Here is a 20,885-nt window from a genome sequence, read left to right on the forward strand (position 1 = left end):
GGTGTAATGTACTTAAATCCCTTAATGAAAAAGAATAGAAAATGAAAAGGGAAACCAGGCGGGTAGTGCATACCTGTAATCTCAGCAGCTCTGGAGATTGAGACAGGAGGATTTCAAGTTCAAAACCAGTCTCAGCAACTTGACAAGGCCCTAAGCAATGTAGTGAAATGCTGTCTCAAAATAAAAATAGAAAGGGCAGGGGATGGGTCTCAGTGGTTAAGCACCCCTGCGTCCAATCCCCAGTACCAAAAAATAAGAAACGAAAAAGAGAGAAAAAAGAATCATAGCATCACAATCCATCTAACTGGAAAATTTCAGTGCTGTTTTTTAGATTGCTGCACTTCCTTTACTAACAAAGAAACACCATTTTCTTTTCTTCTTAACATCTAATTGTAGTTCCACGTGGGGGAGTTGCTGGTGTAGCTGAGGTTATGTGAGCACGCCACTAGACTCAACCATTTCTCCAAAAACTCTCAGCCCAGTCTGCTGCATATACCAGTAAGGCTACTGCTTTACTTGACATTCACATTGAAAATTAACTTAGGTTTGAGGTATGAGGCGTTGACACTGTTGAAGGACAAGTAGAAAGTATGAAGGATGACAAGTCTCACCAAAGTACAGTCCTTTCCTGATAGAGCAGCAAAGGAGAAGACTTTAAGCAGTAGTGTTTAGCTACAGAATTTCTGTCATTGATAAATATTTGATAAACATTTGGAGTAAAAACTAAGCAGTACTGGCCCCATTTCAGTGCACTGTAAATATCTAATATTGTTTCTTAATGTCTTCATTTATCATTAAGTCCTGTAAATTATTCTCTGTTTAGATTGGCAGTTAGTGTAGAAAAGGTTGATCAGCCAGGTGCAGTGGTTCAGGCCTGTAATCCAAGCAACTCAGAAGGCTGAGGCAGGAAAATTGTTAAGTTCAAAGTCAACCTCAGCAATTTAGTGAAATCCTAAGTAACATTGAGAGACCCTGTCTCAAAACAAAAGATAAAAAAGGCTAAGCATGTGGCTCAGTAATAAAGCACCCCTGGGTTCAATCCCCAGTACCAAAAAGAAAAGAAAAGATTGGTCACCATATTTCATTCTAGAAAACCCTAAAACCCAAACAAGAAATTTAATTACCGGCCTACAAGTGCCCTAAGCTTCCCCCATTTTTTTTTCCTCTTGACAGCTGTCAGTATTATAGTATTCCATCACAGGTCATGCGGTGCACTGTGCTCATTGTGACCTGTTTCATTGCTTATAATAGCACAATGTCAATACTTGAACTAGATTTAGTCTTTGGTAATGTGAATATTCACAGAATTGTCATAAAGCTTTTGAAACATTTCTGGCATCTGCAAATCATCACTTTTAAATTAAGTTTACATAAGTAATTCTAAGGTTACTGCAGAGCACATTTATTAGAGAAATCTTTTAAGTATACAAATATAGTTCATTGAGAGATATCAATATTGATTGTGAGATCACCTGCACCTAAAAGAAAATTATAAAAATGTATTATGTTATAAAAGGGTGCAGACCAGGAGTTGGCAAACTGCAGCCCAAGGACCAAATCCAGTCTATGATAGTGTGGCCTGTAAGGCAAGAATGGCACTTACATAAATAAGTGTTATTTAAACAGAAAGAAAGTCAGAAACAGCATTTTCTTGGGCTCTGGCTCTGGGAGTGTATCTCCCCTGCCCTGGATCATCAGCAAATGAGCAGTGTGGAACATGGAGGCACAGCAGTACCACCTGACTGCATTTCTCTAGTGTGTACTTGTCAGAATGAAAATATTCTGTGCGTTTTCAACTCTACTCCCTCTGTGTTAAATGTAATCAAAGTCTTGTGTTTAATATTTACACTATAAAATCATTATTTCACATCAGTTTTACTAGATTGGCAATAGCCTGCTGCAAAGTGTCTAAACCTCAGAGGAAAAATTACTAAAAGCAAAGTTCATGATTTTATTTGTTTTATAAAGGGAATCTAAACCAGGTGTGGTGGCACATGCCTGTAATCCCAGCAACTCGGGAGGCTGAAGCAGGAGGATCACAAGTTTAAGGCCAGCCTCAGCAACTTTCTGCTTCAAAATAAAAATAAAAAATGGTTGGAGATGTGGCTCAGGGGTAGAGTGCCCCTGGGTTTAATCCCCAGTATCACAAAAAAAGATCGAAATAAAAGTTAAAGGTAATTTTATTTTATACTGTAAAATCCAAACATGCTAGTTGCATTCAGTTTTTGAGCTGACTTCCAGAAATTTAAGATCTATTGACCCTATTTTTTTTTCATATCATATAAAATGTGCCACATGGTATTTGTCAAGGCCAAAAAAGCTGCTATGGTCATATATCCTTTTTTTTTTTTTTTAACTTTCTAAAAGGACAAGTTCAAGGTTCTTTTCACAGTTGGTTTTTTGTGGCTCTTCTTTCTAGAGCTAACTTGTGCATACAAATTAATAATCAAGCTTATTTTTAAGAGCTAGAAACTATTAGCAATTTCTGTTTAATGTATCAATTGGGCACTTTACAATCAAGCATTTCCATACTTTTAATATTTCTAACTTATCAGTATGACCAACAGATAACCCATTCAAATTAATGTTTCCTATTTCATATTTGTAATAAACATTTGCTCTGCTAGCTATTATTTAATAAACATATAAATTGTATTAAACCTTTATAAGGAACTAACCATTTCCAGGTAATCTCAGATCTGCTCATTCTCTTTTTTCCATTTGATTTGCCAATGCCATAATCATTTTTCTAGAAGAGAGTAGAATAATGTATTTTTGTCTAATCTATAATCTAGGCTGTATTTCAGCACTCATTACTTATTGTAGGTGAAAGTATTAAATGATACTATTTCAAATAAGACTCTGATTATGTTTTGTCCCTGGTTTATATTTAAATTATCAATAAATTTATAAGAGGCAGGACTGTACCTGGGGGACTATACCTCTACACTGCACAGAGGCACCAATTTGAGGAGAAGGATTGGTGGGGGGACTCAGCTTGTCAAGATGCATGTTGTGGTAGGTGGCACTCCAGAGAACACACCTTTTGCTAATTTGGTTAAGGGAGCAGTATAGGCCAGCAATGATCTGTTTCATGAGAAGGACATTCAGTAATTATGCTGGGTCTTTTTTGCCATTAGACTCCTGACACTATGCTGCAGTACCTTTCTATGTCAAGCCTTAGTAAGTTACAAGGCTAAAAGCTAACAATTTTACAATTAAACCTTCACGAGGTATAAATATACAGCATCCTCAACTATAGGAGCTCTAAAGTAAACAACTGATCCTTCCAGCTTTAGTATGAAGGTGGGGATATCAGGAAGAGAAAAATCATCCTGCCTAAGCCACATGTGTCTATGGTTTCCTCTTTAACAATGACCCAAGTTCCATCTACAAGATGTAAAACAAATTAGAAGTTCTTGCAACTCATTACTTTACTAAACCACAGCTTTTCAAATATTAGCTTTCCTAGCCAAGCCTACTGGAATATGGGTAGTTTCAGTCACTGCTGACCATATGGTTGATTCTCCACCTAGTCCTTCCTTTGTGTGTCAGGGAGGGGCAGCTTGCCTGGATCAACAGATGGGTGCCCACAAGAGGAGAACCAGGAACCTTGCCTGACAGAACATAGAAGTGGATTTACAAAGCAATCTGGGCTTTGTGAAGGGGATAACTGAAAAGGAGATGGTATGCAGGGCTTAAAAGAGCATTATATCAACCCTGCCTATAGTGTGGACTGCTACAATGGACTCCTGAAATGGACTTCAGAAATTTTTCAAAACATCAAGGTAAAACTCTGGGGATGACATTTTAGACCCTTCTTAACTTCTCTACATCTTTACTCCCAATGTTTACCCCTTTGTCCACTCTAAACCTTGAATATTTCCCAGAATAGAGTATCTTGTTTAGTCCTCACCCTTTTACACTTCTAGTATGCTGGGGAAACTCCTTACCACCTTCATATCCCAAGTGACAAATACACCTGTGAATTTTTTTAATTCCTCCCTACACCTTGAAGTTGGTGTGATCTTGTAATACTTTGACCAACAAAATATGGTATGAGTGCCCTCGTGCAAGACCTGGAGCCCAGGGCTCACCACCTTGGAACCCTGAGACCACTATTCCAGGAAGCAACCTAGGAAGAGAGAGCACAGGGGTGAGGCCAGTCATCTCAGCTGAGCTAGCCCAGGGCTCATCACTACTTGAATAGGAATAGCCATATGAGCAAGTCTAGGTGGGTCTAACACAAGAATCTCCCATGAACTCAAAGAATCTAGAGAAATAACGAACAGTGAGTGGCAAAGCCATTAAATTTGCAGGATGCCTTGTTCAGAGCAATAGATGCCTGATATAGTACAGATCTAATGTGAAGTCTTTCCTGGACCCTTCAGGCTCCCTTTCTCCATTTCCCCTTCTGTGTTTTGTGCATGTTACATGATTTTATAATCATTTTGTATCTGGCTTTCATCTCCCAAGACATGGTAAGCCTTTTGAGGATCAGGACTGAGTGATTCATCCCTGTGTCCCAACAACTCACAGAAGTCAGGGATGAACCCTTGACTACTTGTCAAATTCAGACTACTCAGGAGCTATGGGTATAGCTCAGTGATAGAGAGCATGCTTAATATGTGCAAGGCCCTGGGTTTGTGCCCACACACACAAAACCACTATACACAAAAGTCATTAAATGTGTTTAAAAAGTGCTCCTATAGTCAGCTCAGAGGCTCACTCCTGTAATCTCAGCAGCTTGAGAGGTTGAGGCAGGAGGTTTGTGAGTTCAAAGCCAGCCTCAAAAACTTAGCAAGGCCTTAAAGCAACTTAGCAAGACCCTGACTCTAAATAAAATGTAATTTAAAATTGGAGGGGTGGGGCTGAGAATGTGGATCAGTGGTTAAATACCCCTGGGTTCAAATCCTGGTACAACAACAACAAAAAATATTGAACATTTTTCATGCAATCCATTCAACAAAGATTTCAAAGCACATCCTATATTAACAGAATAGGTGCTACACCCAGCCAGAATATCTCTCAATCAAGCAGGGATAACTGATTGATGCAGCACATCATTAGAACAGTTCAGTACAGTATTACTTGGAGAACACTCAGCAATTGCTAGGTGGAGAGGTCAAGAAGAGTCTCCTAGATGGGGCTGAGGTTGTGGCTCAGTGGTAGAATGCTTGCCTAGCACATGCGAGGCCCTGGGTTCGATCCTCAGCACCACATAAAAATAAAGGTATTGTATCCAACTAAAACTAAAAAACTATTTTTTTAAAAAGTCTCCTAGAAAAAGATTTAAATCTGAGATTAATCTTAAAGAGCAAGTAGGCAGTCACATTGGCTAAGGAAACATGTGGATGCCCTACCCCTGAGGAGGAGGAGGAAGAAGGATGGCGTGGATTGGTCAAATTCAAGGATACTGAACTAAGCCACCGTCCTGGGGGTGGAACCTAGAATGTTAGGCAAAGGATCTGCTCCAGTTTGGGGAGGGCTCCTGTCTTCTCTCTCAGACATGCAAGGTAAGATGGGGACCTGGGTTTTTTCCTATTGGGAAGGAGGTACATTTTCCTTCTCCCCACTCTCTTCACCTTACAGCACCAAGCAAAAACCAGAGGGAGCTCAAGGAGAAAGGAACCAGGACTCAGCACTGCATGGGTCCAGTGTAGCAGAACCCAGTGGTTAGGACTTCACAAGATTTCTTTGCCTCCCACATCTGCTGTACAAATATTGCCCCATGAATCCCCTGGAGTGGTAGGGGGCCAGTGGGTGGCACAGGAATTTGCTTCAGCCATAATGGCTTCAAATCAGTGGCAGGAATAACCAAAATAGTTCCTGGAAAAAGAAGAGAGGAATTCTAGGCAGAGTGAATAGCACAAAAAAAGCATAAAACAGTAAGAGTGAAGAAACACCTGCAGTTGGAACACTATAAAGGAGCTTTACGCCACACTATGTGAGACTGCAGGACAGTCTCATATAAAAATGATCGGCTCAACCCACAAGCACTCGTGTGTTAGCCAACTGCTTACATGGCTGAGGTGCTTATTTCACATCATGCATGGATCTGCACAAATTAACCCATAATCCTGAGACACTAAGATGAATAACCTGTCTGAGATCCCACAGTAAGAAACCTGATGCTCAAAGGGGTCAAATAAATGGCAAATCTGTCCTCTTTCAACAACTTTTCGACTTTTCTTACTCTGAAGCCATGGCACCTACAAGGAGATAGGATCTGTTGCCCCAGACTTACCATGAGGTGGTACTGGAGCTGAGTCCTGAGAGACAAAGGAGCAGGGCCAGCCAAGATTAAATTGTGGGCCTCCAGGGCACCTGGAGAGTGCTTTGGGAAAAGAGAAGTCCAGCAAAAAGAACCACAGAGAGGGCGCCCAATGCTTCCCAGCAAGTCTAAACCTGCAGCATAGTGTCCAAAAACAGAGCTGAGCAAGCGACCGCTGCCTACAGGAACGGGACCTGGCTCCTCACCTTTTCCTCTCATATCAAAAGTTGGCTGTGATTCAGTTTCCTGGGTAGGTTTATTAAAGTAAATGCACATGTCGTAAAATAAGATTCAGTGTTGCATTAAGGCTGAGGTGAGGTTATGTCTTTCTAGAAATGATTTGGTGTTGGCTGGGGAAGACAAGGGAACATTCTAAATATTTTTAGTTGTAAATGAACACAATACCTTTATTTTTATGTGGTACTGAGGATCGAACCCAGTGCCTCACGTGTGCTACACAAGTGCTCTACCAATGAGCTACAATCCCAGCCCCAATAATTATTTTTAACCAGTATTTGTAAGGCGCTCTTGGTCCCACCGAATTCATATTTCATTAAGAGTATTTGCTTAATTTTTCAGATGAGGAAACTGAAAGGAGCTGGGACACAAGCCTAGTTATTCACACTCCAAATTCTATTTTCACTCATTTTTTTTCTTTTATTCATAAACTGCCCAAAAGTGCCAGGCACAGGACTCTGCACTGAGTACCTATGATGGTAACAGACATAGCTCATCTCTTCACTCCTCTTCCCTCGGTGCACCAAACACTGAAGCAGGACCGGGTGAAGAATGATACCTATAGCTAGCATTTCTGGCTGAGCAGTTAGATCTCTGACATGAGGTTCTCCTACTTGTCTTGGACCAGAGAATGAGAAGGCCTTGAGTAGGCAAGAGCGCCAGGTGGTCAGTCCAGGTAGGTGAACAGCAAGAAAAAGCTTCAGAGTAGGAAGAGGCTCGGTAGCTGAAGGCTGCAACTTGGCTGATGGTCAGGGCAGATGGCACCCAGGGAAGATGGGGAAAAGATATAAGGAATGGCATGAACATCTGCACAGTTCAGAGACCTCTCATCTGCAGCAGAGAAGGGTTAGGATGAAGGGAGAAAGTGGGAGGAGAGATCATGCAGGAAACTATGTCATCACAGCAGGAGACGCCGGGGTGCATTGGCCTGTTGAAAGGGGAAATGGAAAGACATAGGTTAATGAAATACAAGTTAGAAGTGACTGGGCTTAGTGCAGAAATGAAGGAAAGGTGGGAGTCCATTGAGGTTTTTGGCTTGAACAACATGGTGAAGGAGATCATGCTGAACAAAGGTGAAAGGCTGATCTAAGAGACCTCCTACCACTGAAAGTCACTAGATAGGAAACTGAGAGCAAAGGGAAGTGAGACGTGGTCAAAGATGAAGGGGGAAAGTCAGGAGAGTTAAACCTGAAACAGAGGAGTGTTTTTTTAAGAAGGGAGTGTTGGGGAGAGAAGGAGAGGGAAAGGGGAGGTACTGGAGAACAAAATTGGCCAAATTGTTATACTGTGTGCATGTACAAATATGTAATGGATTCCACAATTATGTAAAATTGCAGTGCTCTGGTGAAGAAGAAAAAAAGGAAATGACAATGCCCCATGCATGGTAGAACTCAATGTCAAAGTTTAACAGGACATAATTAAAAATGGGATTTGTCCTGTGAGGTCTTTAGGAAGTCCTCACCTGAGGCACACTGGGCAGGCTACATGTATGCAGGGGACAGCAAGTAATAACCTAAGTAGAAACAGAAACAGTTGGGACTGGGGATTGACAAAAGGTCATATTGGATATTGGTATCAATACCAGTGGTCATTAATGCTCATTTAATGCTCACAACAACCCCCCAGGGTGGGAATTTACTGTTAGATGAGAACACTCAGACCCAGAGATCTGAACTGCCTTGTTCAGATGATACAGTTCTAAGTTGGGAAGCCAGAATTCTGTCTACTTCAGTGCTGTGGCCTCATACTTTTTTGATTGGCCCCAAAGCGGGAATAGATTAAAAGATCCAAGCAAGACAGAGATGGGGAGGAGGGAACAAACATGAGAGAGGTGTAGGATACACAATCAACAGGATGTGGGAAGTGGATGTAAGCTAGAGCAGAGGAGTCAGGACTTCTGACTGAAGCAGCTGGGTGAACACTGGTACCACTGACTGAGGATACAGATTCACAGCAAGATGGAGATTGACTTTGGACATGATGAGTCTGCTGGGCCTGGATGACTTCCAGGGTGAGCCCAGGCAATGAGATACACAGAGGTGCAGGTCAGAAGAAAGTTCTGGACTGTAAGTGACCTGAGATACCTCAGAGTAATATTGAATTTTAGTTTCTTTTTATATCTTAGCAGCAGCGTTAATAAAAGGTTCCGCATGCCTGTAATCCTAGCAACCCAGGACGACAAAGCAGAGGATCCCAAGTTCAAGGCCATCCTCAGCAATTTAGTGAGACCCTGTTTTCATAAAAAAAAAAAAACTAAAAATAAATTTAAAAAATTTAAAGGACCAGGAATGTAACTCAGTGGTAAAGTGTCCCTGGGTTCAATTCCCAGTACCAAAAGAAAAAAGAAAGGGCTGGGGCACTGTGCTGGGAGAAACACAATAGCACAAGAGTGGAATCCCCGTGATGTCGAAATCCCCCCAGCCCCGCCTCATCTCTGACTTGGTATCCCCACAGATGGCTTTTCCCTGCCGAAGGTCCATGAATCCCAAGACTCTGGCCTGCCTTCTGGTGGGCATGAGTTTCTTGGCACTTCGCCTCTGGCTCCTCCAAGCCCCGAGGTCCCAGCAGGAACAGAATGGGGAGGGCCCCACGGACGCTAGCGACACTCCCGCTGCTGCAGAACAGCCCGCTGCGCTCCAGCTCCATCAGGGGCTCCCGTGCGTGGCCAATGCCTCCGCGAACCGCACGGAAGACTTCGAGCAGCTACCGGCAAGGATCCAAGACTTTCTGCGGTACCGCCACTGCCGCCACTTCCCACTCCTCTGGGACGCGCCAACCAAGTGCGCGGGCCGCCATAGCGTCTTCCTGCTCCTGGCGGTGAAATCGTCGCCCGCGAACTACGAGCGGCGTGAGCTCATCCGTCGCACGTGGGGACAGGAACGTAGATACAGAGGGCAGCAAGTGCGCCGCCTCTTCCTGCTGGGGACCCCAGCGCCGGAGGAGGCGGCGCAGGCGCCGCAGCTCGCGGAGCTGGTGCGCCTAGAGGCGCGCGAGCACCGCGACGTGCTGCAGTGGGCCTTCGCCGACACCTTCCTCAACCTCACGCTCAAACACGTGCACCTGCTGGACTGGCTGGCGGCGCGCTGCCCGCAGGCCCGCTTCCTGCTCAGCGGCGACGACGACGTCTTTGTGCACACAGCCAACGTGCTTAGCTTCCTAGAGACACAGTCGCCCGACCGCCACCTCTTCGCCGGGCAGCTCATGGACGGCTCAGTGCCCATCCGGGACAGCTGGAGCAAGTACTTTGTGCCCCCACAGCTCTTCCCTGGGAAGGCCTACCCAGTGTACTGCAGTGGCGGCGGCTTCGTCCTTTCCCGCCACACGGCCCGGGCCCTGCGCACAGCGGCTCGCCACACCCCTCTCTTCCCGATAGACGACGCCTACATGGGCTTGTGCCTGCAGCGCGCGGGCCTACAGCCTAGTGGCCACGAAGGCATCCGGCCCTTTGGCGTGCATCTGCCCGGCGCCCAAAAGCCCTCCTTCGACCCCTGCATGTACCGCGAGCTGCTGCTAGTGCACCGCTTCGCGCCCTATGAGATGCTGCTCATGTGGAAGGCACTTCACAACCCGGCGCTGAGCTGTGGCCGGGGACACAGGGTTTCCTGAGGCTGAATAGGCTGCGCTGCGCTGGGTTGATGAGTGGCCTCAGCCGCCAGGGCCTCCCCATGTATGATGAGAACGTGTCTTCCCTGCTCTGATACATTGTCCTGCCCAGCTGGTGCATCTGAATCCCACCTTCACCTTGAAACCACCGCGGGGGAAGGGCCTGGAATATTCTCCTGGCCCCATCTTCAGGGCTTCTGATCATATTGGTCTGTAGTGGCCCCAAACATGTACGTGGTGGTTTTGGTTGGGTTCCTTGGGTGGTTCTAAGGTGCAGCTTAGATTGAGGACCGCTTGGTCTGGGATGTCTGTGTAGCCTCCCAAGCCCAGCACCATTGCTCCTCCGCGAGCCTTCAGCATACCTCGCTCCCACCTTCTGCTCGTCATGAACAATGGAATAAGGGAGGTGTGGGGGCCAGGATCAATTTCACCTGTCACATGCGATACAAATATTTGTTGAGTTTCCTTCTCAAATGAGTCAAACCCGAGCTAGACTGACAATCATCAGATGGCTGCCCTCTCCCAGAAGCCACTTTACATTTGAAACTGAGGAGCATTAATAGCATTCCTGCCATGAGAGGTCAAAAAAGGCCTCACGGTGCAAAATGGAAACTGAGACCCAGTCAGGACAGGAGGAAGAAGCGCTATCTAGGCGACCTTTCCCCCAGCCCTGATCATGGACCCCCAGTAGCCACAGCCACTTGACCTTTGCTGGCCTTGCTTATAAGCAGGTCATAGCAAGTACTTCCTGAGTGCTTTAGGAATGAAGGAATGAGCAAATGAGTACCCTTCTGTTCTAGCGGTGTGAACTGTATCTGTGAGAACGCTGTGTTGGTTTCTTGTTGCTGCTGTAGCAAATTCCCACAAACTTGACAGCTTGAAGTCACCCCCATTTATTATAGTATGTTCTATCATCCAACACTGGTTTCACTAGGCTAAAATCAGGGTGTTGGTAGGACAGCATTTCCTTCTGGATGCTGTAGGGGAGAACACATAAGATAAGGGGAAAGTACAATAAATTTGACTAATATGGCATTTAGAATTTCTGTTTATCAAAAGATGCCATAAATCAGGCATGGTGGTGCACACCTGTAATCCCAGCAATTTGGAGACTAGTTTGAGGCCAGCCTTAGCAATTTAGCAAGGTCCTAAGCAACTAGAGAAACCCTGTCTCAAAATTAAAAAAAAAAAATTATAAAGGACTGTGGCTGTAGTTCAGTGGTAGAGCACTCCTGGGTTCAATCCCCAGTACAAAAAAAAAAAAAAGGATGCCATAAGAGAAGCTGGGTGCAGTGGTGCACACCTGTATTCCCAGCCCCTCAGGAGACTGCAGGAGGAAGGCAAGTCAAGGCCAGCCTGGGCAACTCAGCCCAGACACTTGCCTCCAAACAAATAAAAAGGGCCTGGGGATAAGGCTCAGTGAAAGAGTACCCCTAGGTTCTATCCCCAGTACCAAAAAACAACTACAACAAACAAACAAAAAAATAGCAATGTTATGTCTCTGTACTTTGCTTCTGTAGCCAAATCTTTCTCTAACTCTTCTGCCTTCTCCGTCACTCCCCTCCTCCTGGTGCTGGATATCAAACCCATGTCCTGGAGCATGCTAGGCAAATTCTCTATTTCTTCCACTTGTGAGGACACAATGATTACACAGGAACCACCTGAATGGTCCAGGATTCCCTTCCTATTTTAGAGCCAGTTGATTAGCAACCTTTGCTCCATCAATAACCTCCCTTCCCTTTGCCATGTAACCTAATACACTCAGGTTTCAGGGACTAGGGTGAGGACATCAAGGGAACCATTATTCTACCTACCATTGTGCCCAATAAATATTTATGGAATAAATGAACCATAATGAAAAAATGAGTAAAAGATGTATTGTACTTCCTTCTCATAGACTTCTTTGATGCAGACTCTCATTTTGGACAACTGTGTCATTAATCTTGAATTCCCTGCCCCAGATGCCATTTGCCCAGTAATTAAAAGAGGCAGGAAAACAAGAAGACAGAAGGCATAAGTATCTTCTGGAAAATGAATTCTGTTTACACAATATCCTCCCATTTCCCTGACCTGCGAGGGATTATCCCCATCTTACGGAAAAATTCAGATTCAGTAACTTTATGGCTTAGGTGTGTCGGAAAACCGCAGTTATGGGTCTGCTGTGTGATTCTGGGTCCTGGTCAGTCTGTCTCTGTAGCTGGGTCGCTAGAGTGGTCCGGGGTGGTCTGGATGCTGGGATGGCCACGCGGCCGTAGAATCCTGGCATTGCCTACAGCCATTTGGCAATCAGGGGCATCTGGTGCCACCGCACTGCACATACTGCCCGGCTCCCTGAGCTCATGCGACAAGATACCACCAGGGGGCGCGACCCACACACCATGGGTCATAGACGTTGCTCTTCATTCTATCGGGGACTGGGCGTCGCTTGCGTCCCTTCCCTCCAGGACTGCAGGACACGAGGCTGGTGAACTATGCTGAGGACTCTGGCGAGGGGGCGGGGAGGGGGGAGGGCGATTCAGGCGACTTGGGTTCCCAGCGAGTCTATGAGCAGCCGGAGCTCCCAGGACTCTCATTAGACTTGCAGCTGGGGAGAACGATCAGTTCAGCCTCTACTCCCTGACGTAACGCGCCCTCATCCCACCAGCGAGTGCTCCCAATTCCCTTCTTGAGTCAAGCCTGATTGACACTCAAACCTCCCAAGGACCCCACGAGTAGGAAAAACGACGCACCTGTCTCACTCACGAACATAGATGTAAAAGACCTACATTAAAATACTAACAGACGAAATGCAGCGTTAAAGGACAATGTATCAGGATTAAAACTAGGTATCCCAGTCCAGTTGGGTTTAGCATTACAAGATCAATCGTGGGTTGAGGGTGTACCAGAGCTTGCCTGCTGGAGGTTCAGGTTTGATCCCCAGCACGGGGTTGAGGCGGGGTTCACAATTGATAGATTAAACAGGAAGATACTTCTGTGATATATCACATCAAGAGAAATATGAACATCTGAGATGTTCTGGGAAAATTTTAATAAAATTCCGCATCCAAAAACAGTTTGCAAATTAAAAAAAAAAAAGATTCAGGTTAAAAAAATTCAACATCCATTCTGACTCTAAAGAAAACCTTAGGGGTTAGGGGCTGGGTTGTGGCTAAGAGGTAGAGGGCTCACCTAGCATGCGTGAGGCACTGGGTTCCATTCTCAGCACCACATAAAATTTTAAAAATAAAGATATTGTGTCCACCTATAATTTAAAAATATATATAAAAAAAGAAAACCGTAGGGGTGGGGGCTGGGGTTCAGTGGCAGAGCCCTCACCTAGCACATGTGACGTACTGGGTTTGAGTCTCAGCATCACATAAAAATTTAAAAATGAAGGTATTGTGTCCATTTACCTAAAAAATAAATTAAAAATTAAAAAAGAAAAGAAAACCGGGGTGAAAGCATTCCTTTAGGTTAGGAACAAGACAGGATGTGCCCATCATCTCTTCATGGCCACTTCTGTTCAACATTCCCAGGACTCAAGAATGCAGCATAAAAAAATAGTCGGATGGGTAGCTCAGTGGTAAAACATCCTGGGTTCAGTCTTCAGTACCAAAGGGGGAGGGAGTGCATCGAGACAAGAAAAAAGCCTGGGCAGTGGCACATGCCTGTAATCCCAACATGCTGGGAGGCTGAGGCAGGAGGATTGCAAATTCAAAGCCAGCCTCAGCAACTTAGTGAAGCCCTAAGCAAATCAGTGAGGCCCTGTCTCTAAATAACAAAATAAATAAATAAAAAGAGCTGGGGATGTGGCCCAGTGGTTAAATGTCCCTGGGTTCAAACCACGGTACCCCCCCGAAAAAAAAAGTACAAGGTGAAACCTTTAAAACCTTGGAAGTTTACAATTCTATCCAATCCAAGTTCCCCTTTCTATATACAAATTAAGATATTCTCTCCATTTTGAAATGAAATTTTCAGATGATATAATCTGCCCACATACATTGTTAAATCAACCTAGGGTTCTAATTTTAAGCAAAATAAAATACATTAAGATAAAAATAATATACATTTTGAAGCAGGATTCAGCGGTGCAAACCTGTAATTCCAGCTACTCAGGAGGCTGAGGCAGGAGGATCACAAGTTCAAGCCTATCCTGGACAATTCAGTAAGACCATATTCCAAAAATAAATTTTTTTTAAAAGCTGGGGGTGGATCTCAGTGGTACAATGTTTGCCTAGCATGTGTGAGGCCCTGAGTTCAATCCTCAGCCTTGCAAATTAACAACAGCAACATGCATTTTGATGTGTAAATTCTTGGGCTTAACAACAACAAAAAAATCCCTGAAAATTTCCAAAACTCCCTCTAGGGGACATCATGTTTCCTTGAGATGTGTTGGTCTACATAGAAAATCTGCTTCCCTATTTGCAGGTAAATGATTGGAGCTGGAGAATATAATGCTAAGTGAAATTAGCCAATCCCAAAAAGCCAAATGCCAAATGTCTTCTCTGATTTAAGGATGCTGATTTATAATGAGGATGGGCCGGCAGCATGGGAGGAATAAACTCTAGATAGAGCAAAGGAGAGGGAGGGGAAGCAAAGGGAAGGGAGGGGGCATGGGGGTAGGAAAGACGGGAATGAGACGGACATCATTACCCTAAGTACATGTATGAAAACAGGAATGGTGTGGCTCTACTTTGTGTACAATCAGAGACATTAAAAATTGTGCTCTATTTGTGTAATATGAATTGCACTCTGCTGTCATATATAACAAATTAGAATAAATAAAATAAAATAATTTTTAAAAAAATCTGCCTCACATACACAAAACACCAAAAGAAATGGATTAAATTAGTAAGAAAGCATTCCAAATTTTTCAAGTGAAAAAATCAATATACAGAAATCAGCTTAATTTCTGTAAAGTAGCAACAAACAGTCAGGAAAATTCCATTTTTTAAAAGTACCATCTGGAGCAACTCAGGTGGCTGAGGCAAGTTCAAAAGGAGCCTGGGCAATTTAGTGAGACACTGTCTCAAAAAATAAAAAAGGGCTGGGGATCTAGCTTGGTGGTAAAGTGCTTACACACCCAATACCAAAAATAAATAAACAAAAATAAAATTATAAAGAGCCAGGTGCAGTGGCGCATGCCTGTAATCCCAGCAGCTCGGGAGGCTGAGGCAGGAGGATCATGAGTTCAAAGCCAGCCTCAGCAACAGCAAGGCACTAAGCAACTCAATGAGACCCTGTCTCTATATAAATACAAAATAGGGCTGAGGATGTGGCTCAGTGGTTGAGTGCCCCTGAGTTCAATCCTGGGTACCCTCCCAAAAAATAAAGTAAAATGGGCTGGGGATTTAGCTCAATCATCATCATCATTATTATTATTATTATTATTATTAAATATTAAATATTAAGTACCCTTTTAGCTGGGAATGTAGCTCAGTGACAGAGCACTGGCATAACATTTATGATTCAATTCAGCACCATAAAAAAGTAAAAATTAAAAAATAAGTAAAAGTATCATGTATAACAAAAACAAAAGAGTACTTAGGGCTGGATCTAAAAAAAAGATGAAAGAAAATAACTTCAAAGTATTTAAAGATATTTCTTTAAATGAGACGGGGGTATAGTCCAGCAGTAGAGTGCTGCTTATGTGGGCAGGGCCCTGCGATCAGTCCCCAGCACACAACACATAAACTCATGTAGAGAGAGATCAGGTCACGAGGGACCCCCAACATCCTGAGTCCCTTGAATCTTCACCACAAGTAGAAAATGGGAACCATTTCATCCCCATTTGGCAAATGTGGAGGCTGAGGCCCAGGGAATGACCTTCCTAGAGTCGCATGAGTCTGCTGGGCACTGAGGACTATGGGCCCAGGTCTCCTGCCTGCCATTCCTGGGCCATGGCCACTGCACCAGTCACCACACTTGATATCAAGTCACCCCCAAGGCTGGAGCTACAAAAGCCAGAGGCCCAGCCTCCAAGCTTCAGAGAGGAGGAGGCAGACAGCAATTTGACTGTCTAAACCCTGAGGCACCCCGGAGTGCTCTATCTCCCACAATCTCCCAGAACCCAAATTTCAATTAAAAATAAAAGGTGCAGGGGCTGGGGCTGGGGCTCACTGGCAGAGCACTTGCCTAGCATGCGCGAGGCACTGGGTTCAATCCTTAGCACCACATAAAAATAAAAGAAAGGCATGCTGTCCATCTACAACTACAAAAAAAAAAAATTAATGAAAAGTAAAAAAGATATACATATGAAGGGATGGGTAGGAACAGCCACAGCATTTCTCATGCTGGGTTGAGGATATAGCTCAGTGGTAGAGCCCTGGCCTAGCATGTGCGAGGCCCTGGGTTCCATCCCCAGCAACACACACACACACACACACACACACACACACACACACACACACACACACACACACTCTTGTTGTTCATGCCTTCATTGGAAAGAAAACCTCCTTGCTCCCTGCCTTCTTAGTGGCACTTGGAGCTGGAGGCAGTAGCCCTTTGAGATGACACACCAGGCAGAGTTGAGGGCACAATTCCTAGGTGAAGCCCACCCCAGTTTCCCCTGCCTCATGCCACGACTACCCATTTCCCCAAAGAAGAAAAAGAGCAAATTAGGCTGGGCATAAAGGAACTTGCTATAATCCCAGCTACTCTGGAGGCTGAAGCAGGAGGATCACAAATCTGAGACCAGTCTGGGCAACTTAGTGAGACTCTGTCTCAGGAAGAAAAGAAAAAAAATGAAGTGGGGAGGTCATTGGGGATGTAGCTCATTGGTAGAGTACTTCCCTATCGTGAGTGAGGCCATAGGCACAATCTCTAGCACCAGAAAATAAATAAATAAAAAGCATTTTGCTACCTCTAGGGGGGAAAAAAAGCTAGAAAATGTCATTTTTTAAAAATACAGATACCCAGTAATGGCACATATCTACAATCCCAGCCACTAGGAAGACTGAGGCAGGAAGAGCACAAGTTCAAGGCCTGATTTAGTGAGACTGCGTCTCAAAATAAAACATTTAAGGGACTGGGGCTGTATCTCAGTGTTAAAGCACCCCTGGGTGTGGGAGGCCAACCTTACGGGTGACTGAGTTACACTCCCCAGCTGGGTGCTGAGGCGCTCAGTCACAGAAATGGGTGTGTCTTGCTACACCCCATGGATGAAGCTATGCTCACCTGTTCCTTTGTAATATAACCCCTTGCCCTGTTTAGGATAGGATATTCCATGGAAGCACCTTGTGTGTGTGTCCCCTTCTCTTACTGTACCCTTGGGTGTGGCCTACCGAGGTGTCAGTCAACCTGCTGACAGTGGACATCATGAAGATAGACTCAGCCCCCTGAAACCTGACCCCTTGCCTCATTTGAATAGCTTCTCCTCAATAAAAGGGGTCAGCGCCTGATCTCACTAGCTCTCTTTCTGCTGACCCTTAAGGTCAGAGGAGCCGTTACAGCAACCCCAAAGAAAAAGGTATTTGTGTCTCTTGTGTGGTTATTTCGTGCAGCCCAGTTAGCCCAGTTTAACTAGAGTGACCCCTGAGCTTTTTAGTAGCGAGAACAGAAACCTGGCACCTGGGTTTAATTCCTCCCAGTACAAGGAAGGAAGGAAGGAAGGAAGGAAGGAAGAAAGGAAGGAAGGAAGAAAGAAAGAAGGAAAGAAAGAAAAGGAAAGAAAGAAAGAAAGAGAAGGAAAGAAATAATGTTCATGATATCTGGAACTGTTCAATAGTTCAGGGAAAAAAGTGCAAATGTATGGGGGGGAGGGAGAGAAAGCAAAGATGGCAAAATATTGGTAAAAATAAGAGACCCAGAATAGCAAAAAACAATCTTTTGCAGGAAAAGTGAAGCAAGTGGCATCACTATATCAGATTCTAAACTATACTACAAAGCATTCAGCACCACAATGTGTCCAGGGACACAGCCACATCAATGTTTATAGCAGCACAATTCACAATAGCTAAACTGTGGAACCAACCTAGATGCCCTTCAGTAGATGAATGGATAAAAAAAAAACGTGGCATATATACACAATGGAATATTACTCAGCAATAAAAGAGAATAAAATCATGGCATTTGCAGTAAATGGATGGAGTTGGAGAAGATAATGATAAGTGAAGTTAGCCAATCCCAAAAAAACAAATGCCAAATGTTTTCTCTGATATAAGGAGGCTGATTCATAGTGGGATAGGGAGGGGGAGCATGGGAGGAATAGATGAATTCTAGATAGGGAAGAGGGATGGGAGGGAAAGGGAGAGGGCAGGGGATTAGCAATGATGGTGGAATGTGATGGACATCATTATCCAAAGTACATGTATGAAGACATGAATTGGTGTGAAAATATACTTTGTGTACAACCAGAGACATGAAAAACTGTGCTCTGTATGTGTAATTGGAGTAGTAATGCATTCCACTGTCATATATTAAAATTTTAAAAAATAATTAGTAAATTCAAGTTAAAAGTATAAGGATACTCATCATTTTATTTTTTTTCCCCTTTTCTACAGGTTGACATTTGAAAGAATATAGTTGGGAGAAAATATCACACACAATAGCAACCAAACTAGGAGGTTGAAGCAGAGGATCACAGACATCCCGGAAGCCAGGTGCAGTGCCACACACCCGTAACCCTAAATTAGGGAGGCTGAGGCAGGAGGATCACAGTTTTCAACCAGCCTCGACAACTTACTGAGACTGTCTCAAAAAAAAAAAAAAATCAGGGGCTTGGGTTGTAGCTCAGTGGTGGAGCACTTCCTTCCAACATGTGAGGCACTGGGTTTGATCCTCAGCATCACAGTAAAAAAATAAACAAAGATATTGTGTCCATCTATAACTTAAAAAAATGTTTTTAATTTAAAAAAGCTGTGGGGATATGGCTCAGTGGCAGAGGGCCATTGGTTTCAATCCCCAGAAATGGGAGACCATCCGTGAAAAAAATAAAATAAGAACATAAACAATGATCTAAATAAGATGATTGTTCATGTTCTTATATACAACCACATAATATTACATATCTAAAGGAAATGAAATAAATATGTTAAAGGGATATCTGCTCTCACATTTTAACTGCACCACTATGCACGAAAGTCAGTTATAGAATCTACTTTTAAGTGTCCATCAATGGATGAATTAATAAAGAAAATGTGGTATACACACAATAGAATACTATTTAGCCTCTCAAATGACAGGAAGCCCTGTCATTTGAGATAACATGAATGGGACTGGAGATCGATCATGTTAAGTGAAATAAGCCAGTCACCAAAGGACAAGCACGGCATGATGTCACTCATGTGGAGAAATCATAAATGTGACCAATAGAATGAGTGTTCCTAGCCTGGGGAGGGGAGGAAGGAGAAAAATAAATGTTGGTCAAAGGATCCAAATTGCAGTTAAGAAAAATAAGTTCAAGAGTTATACAACAATAAGTTATACAACAGGGTGACTATAACTAATAACCATGTGTGCACACTTGAAATGGCTGTGAGTAGGGTGGGTGTTGGAGAGGGGGACAGTGCTGGAGATCAAGCCCAGGACCTAACCTACTGCCTGCGAGGCAAGCATCCTTCTCCTGAGCTACATCTTCAGCCTTTTTTTTTTTTTTCTGAGACAGGGTCTCATTAAGTTACCCAGGCTGCCCTCAAACTTGTGGCCCTCCTGCCTCAGCCTCCCAAGTAGCTGAGATTATATTTTAAATGTCCCTTCACACATAGAAAAATTATTAACTATTTCAATGCATATGTTAATTAGCTCAATTTAGCCATTACACCATGTAACTATTTTAAGATATATTGTACATGGAAGTATATACAATTATTTATCAATTTAAATAAATAAATAAATTTTTAAAAAGAGTTTTGGTATTGGGACACTTTACTACTGAACTATACCCCCAGCCCTTTTTATTTTGAGATGGGGGTCTCACTAAGTTGCCCAGGATAGCCTCACATAGGCAATCCTCCTGCCTCAGCCTCCCTCGTCACTGGAACTGCAGGTGTGCCCCACCATGCCTAGCCCACAAACTAAAGATATTTTTTAAAGTAAACTATATAACATTATAAAGATGTTAGAAAATGCCAGTTCTTTCCAAATTCATCTTTAAATTCAATTGAACCCTAATAAAAATTCAATTTGGATTTTTTTTAAGAATTCAATACAATCTAAAATGTAAATAAATAGCTAGGTCAATTTTAAGAACTAAAAGTCAGACAGGACTTTTGCCTTACTAGACATTCCCCAAAACTACGGCAATGCAGATAGCATGTCATTAAAGCAAGGACAGATCCGCAAACAGAGGCAAAAGGAGCAAGATAGAGGCAGCTGCGTGGGCAGGTCCCTCAGAGGCAGGTGAAGGGAGGCTGTGCAGCGGGTGGCAAGAGGAAAACTAGTTCCATCATGGGAAAGAATAGAACCAGATCCTCATTTAATGCACATCAAGGACGAAGTCAAGCAGGTCAGTTACGTTTGAAATATAAAACTGTAAAGATACTAGAAGAGACTACAGGAGAATGTCTTGTGACCTGGGATTGAGGAAAGACTTTTCGAACAAAATTTCAAACTAATAAAACATGTCATTTTTTAAACATTTGAATTTGAATATATCAAGATTAAAGATTTCTGTCCAAGGAAAAATAAGACCAAGGAAATAAAGGCTGACGGTGGGAGAGAGACGTAAACTGTGTGAGCCCAACAGGAAAGAGGCCCTAGGGGCCAGCAGCAGTCCTCGGAGAAGAAGCACCCCACTCAGCAGCAGGGAGGAAGTCCTCAAGATCATGAATGAGCTGGGCTAAAGGCCAGA

General features: G+C 43.7%; 1 protein-coding gene across 1 annotated transcript; it reads left to right on the forward strand.

Moving 5' to 3' along the window:
• Positions 1 to 73: 73 nt before the first annotated feature.
• On the forward strand, positions 74 to 20,672 carry B3gnt6 (UDP-GlcNAc:betaGal beta-1,3-N-acetylglucosaminyltransferase 6). Its single transcript, XM_005323226.5, has 3 exons — positions 74 to 3,788; positions 8,966 to 14,258; positions 18,598 to 20,672. Exons 1-2 carry the CDS (start codon positions 3,690 to 3,692, stop codon positions 10,115 to 10,117), a joined length of 1,251 nt encoding a protein of 416 aa, XP_005323283.5. The 5' UTR covers positions 74 to 3,689; the 3' UTR covers positions 10,118 to 14,258; positions 18,598 to 20,672.
• Positions 20,673 to 20,885: the final 213 nt, after the last annotated feature.

This window comes from Ictidomys tridecemlineatus, chromosome 4, assembly GCF_052094955.1.
Source record: "Ictidomys tridecemlineatus isolate mIctTri1 chromosome 4, mIctTri1.hap1, whole genome shotgun sequence".
In the NCBI taxonomy this organism is placed as follows: Eukaryota; Metazoa; Chordata; class Mammalia; order Rodentia; family Sciuridae; genus Ictidomys; species Ictidomys tridecemlineatus.

Excerpts from the sequence above, each read along its gene's own strand:
- B3gnt6 (XM_005323226.5), top strand. The coding sequence starts at position 3,690 with ATGCAGGGCTTAAAAGAGCATTATATCAACCCTGCCTATAGTGTGGAC. Across the intron at positions 3,789-8,965 it reads AAATTTTTCAAAACATCAAG|ATGGCTTTTCCCTGCCGAAG; the intron begins GTAAAACTCTGG and ends GTATCCCCACAG.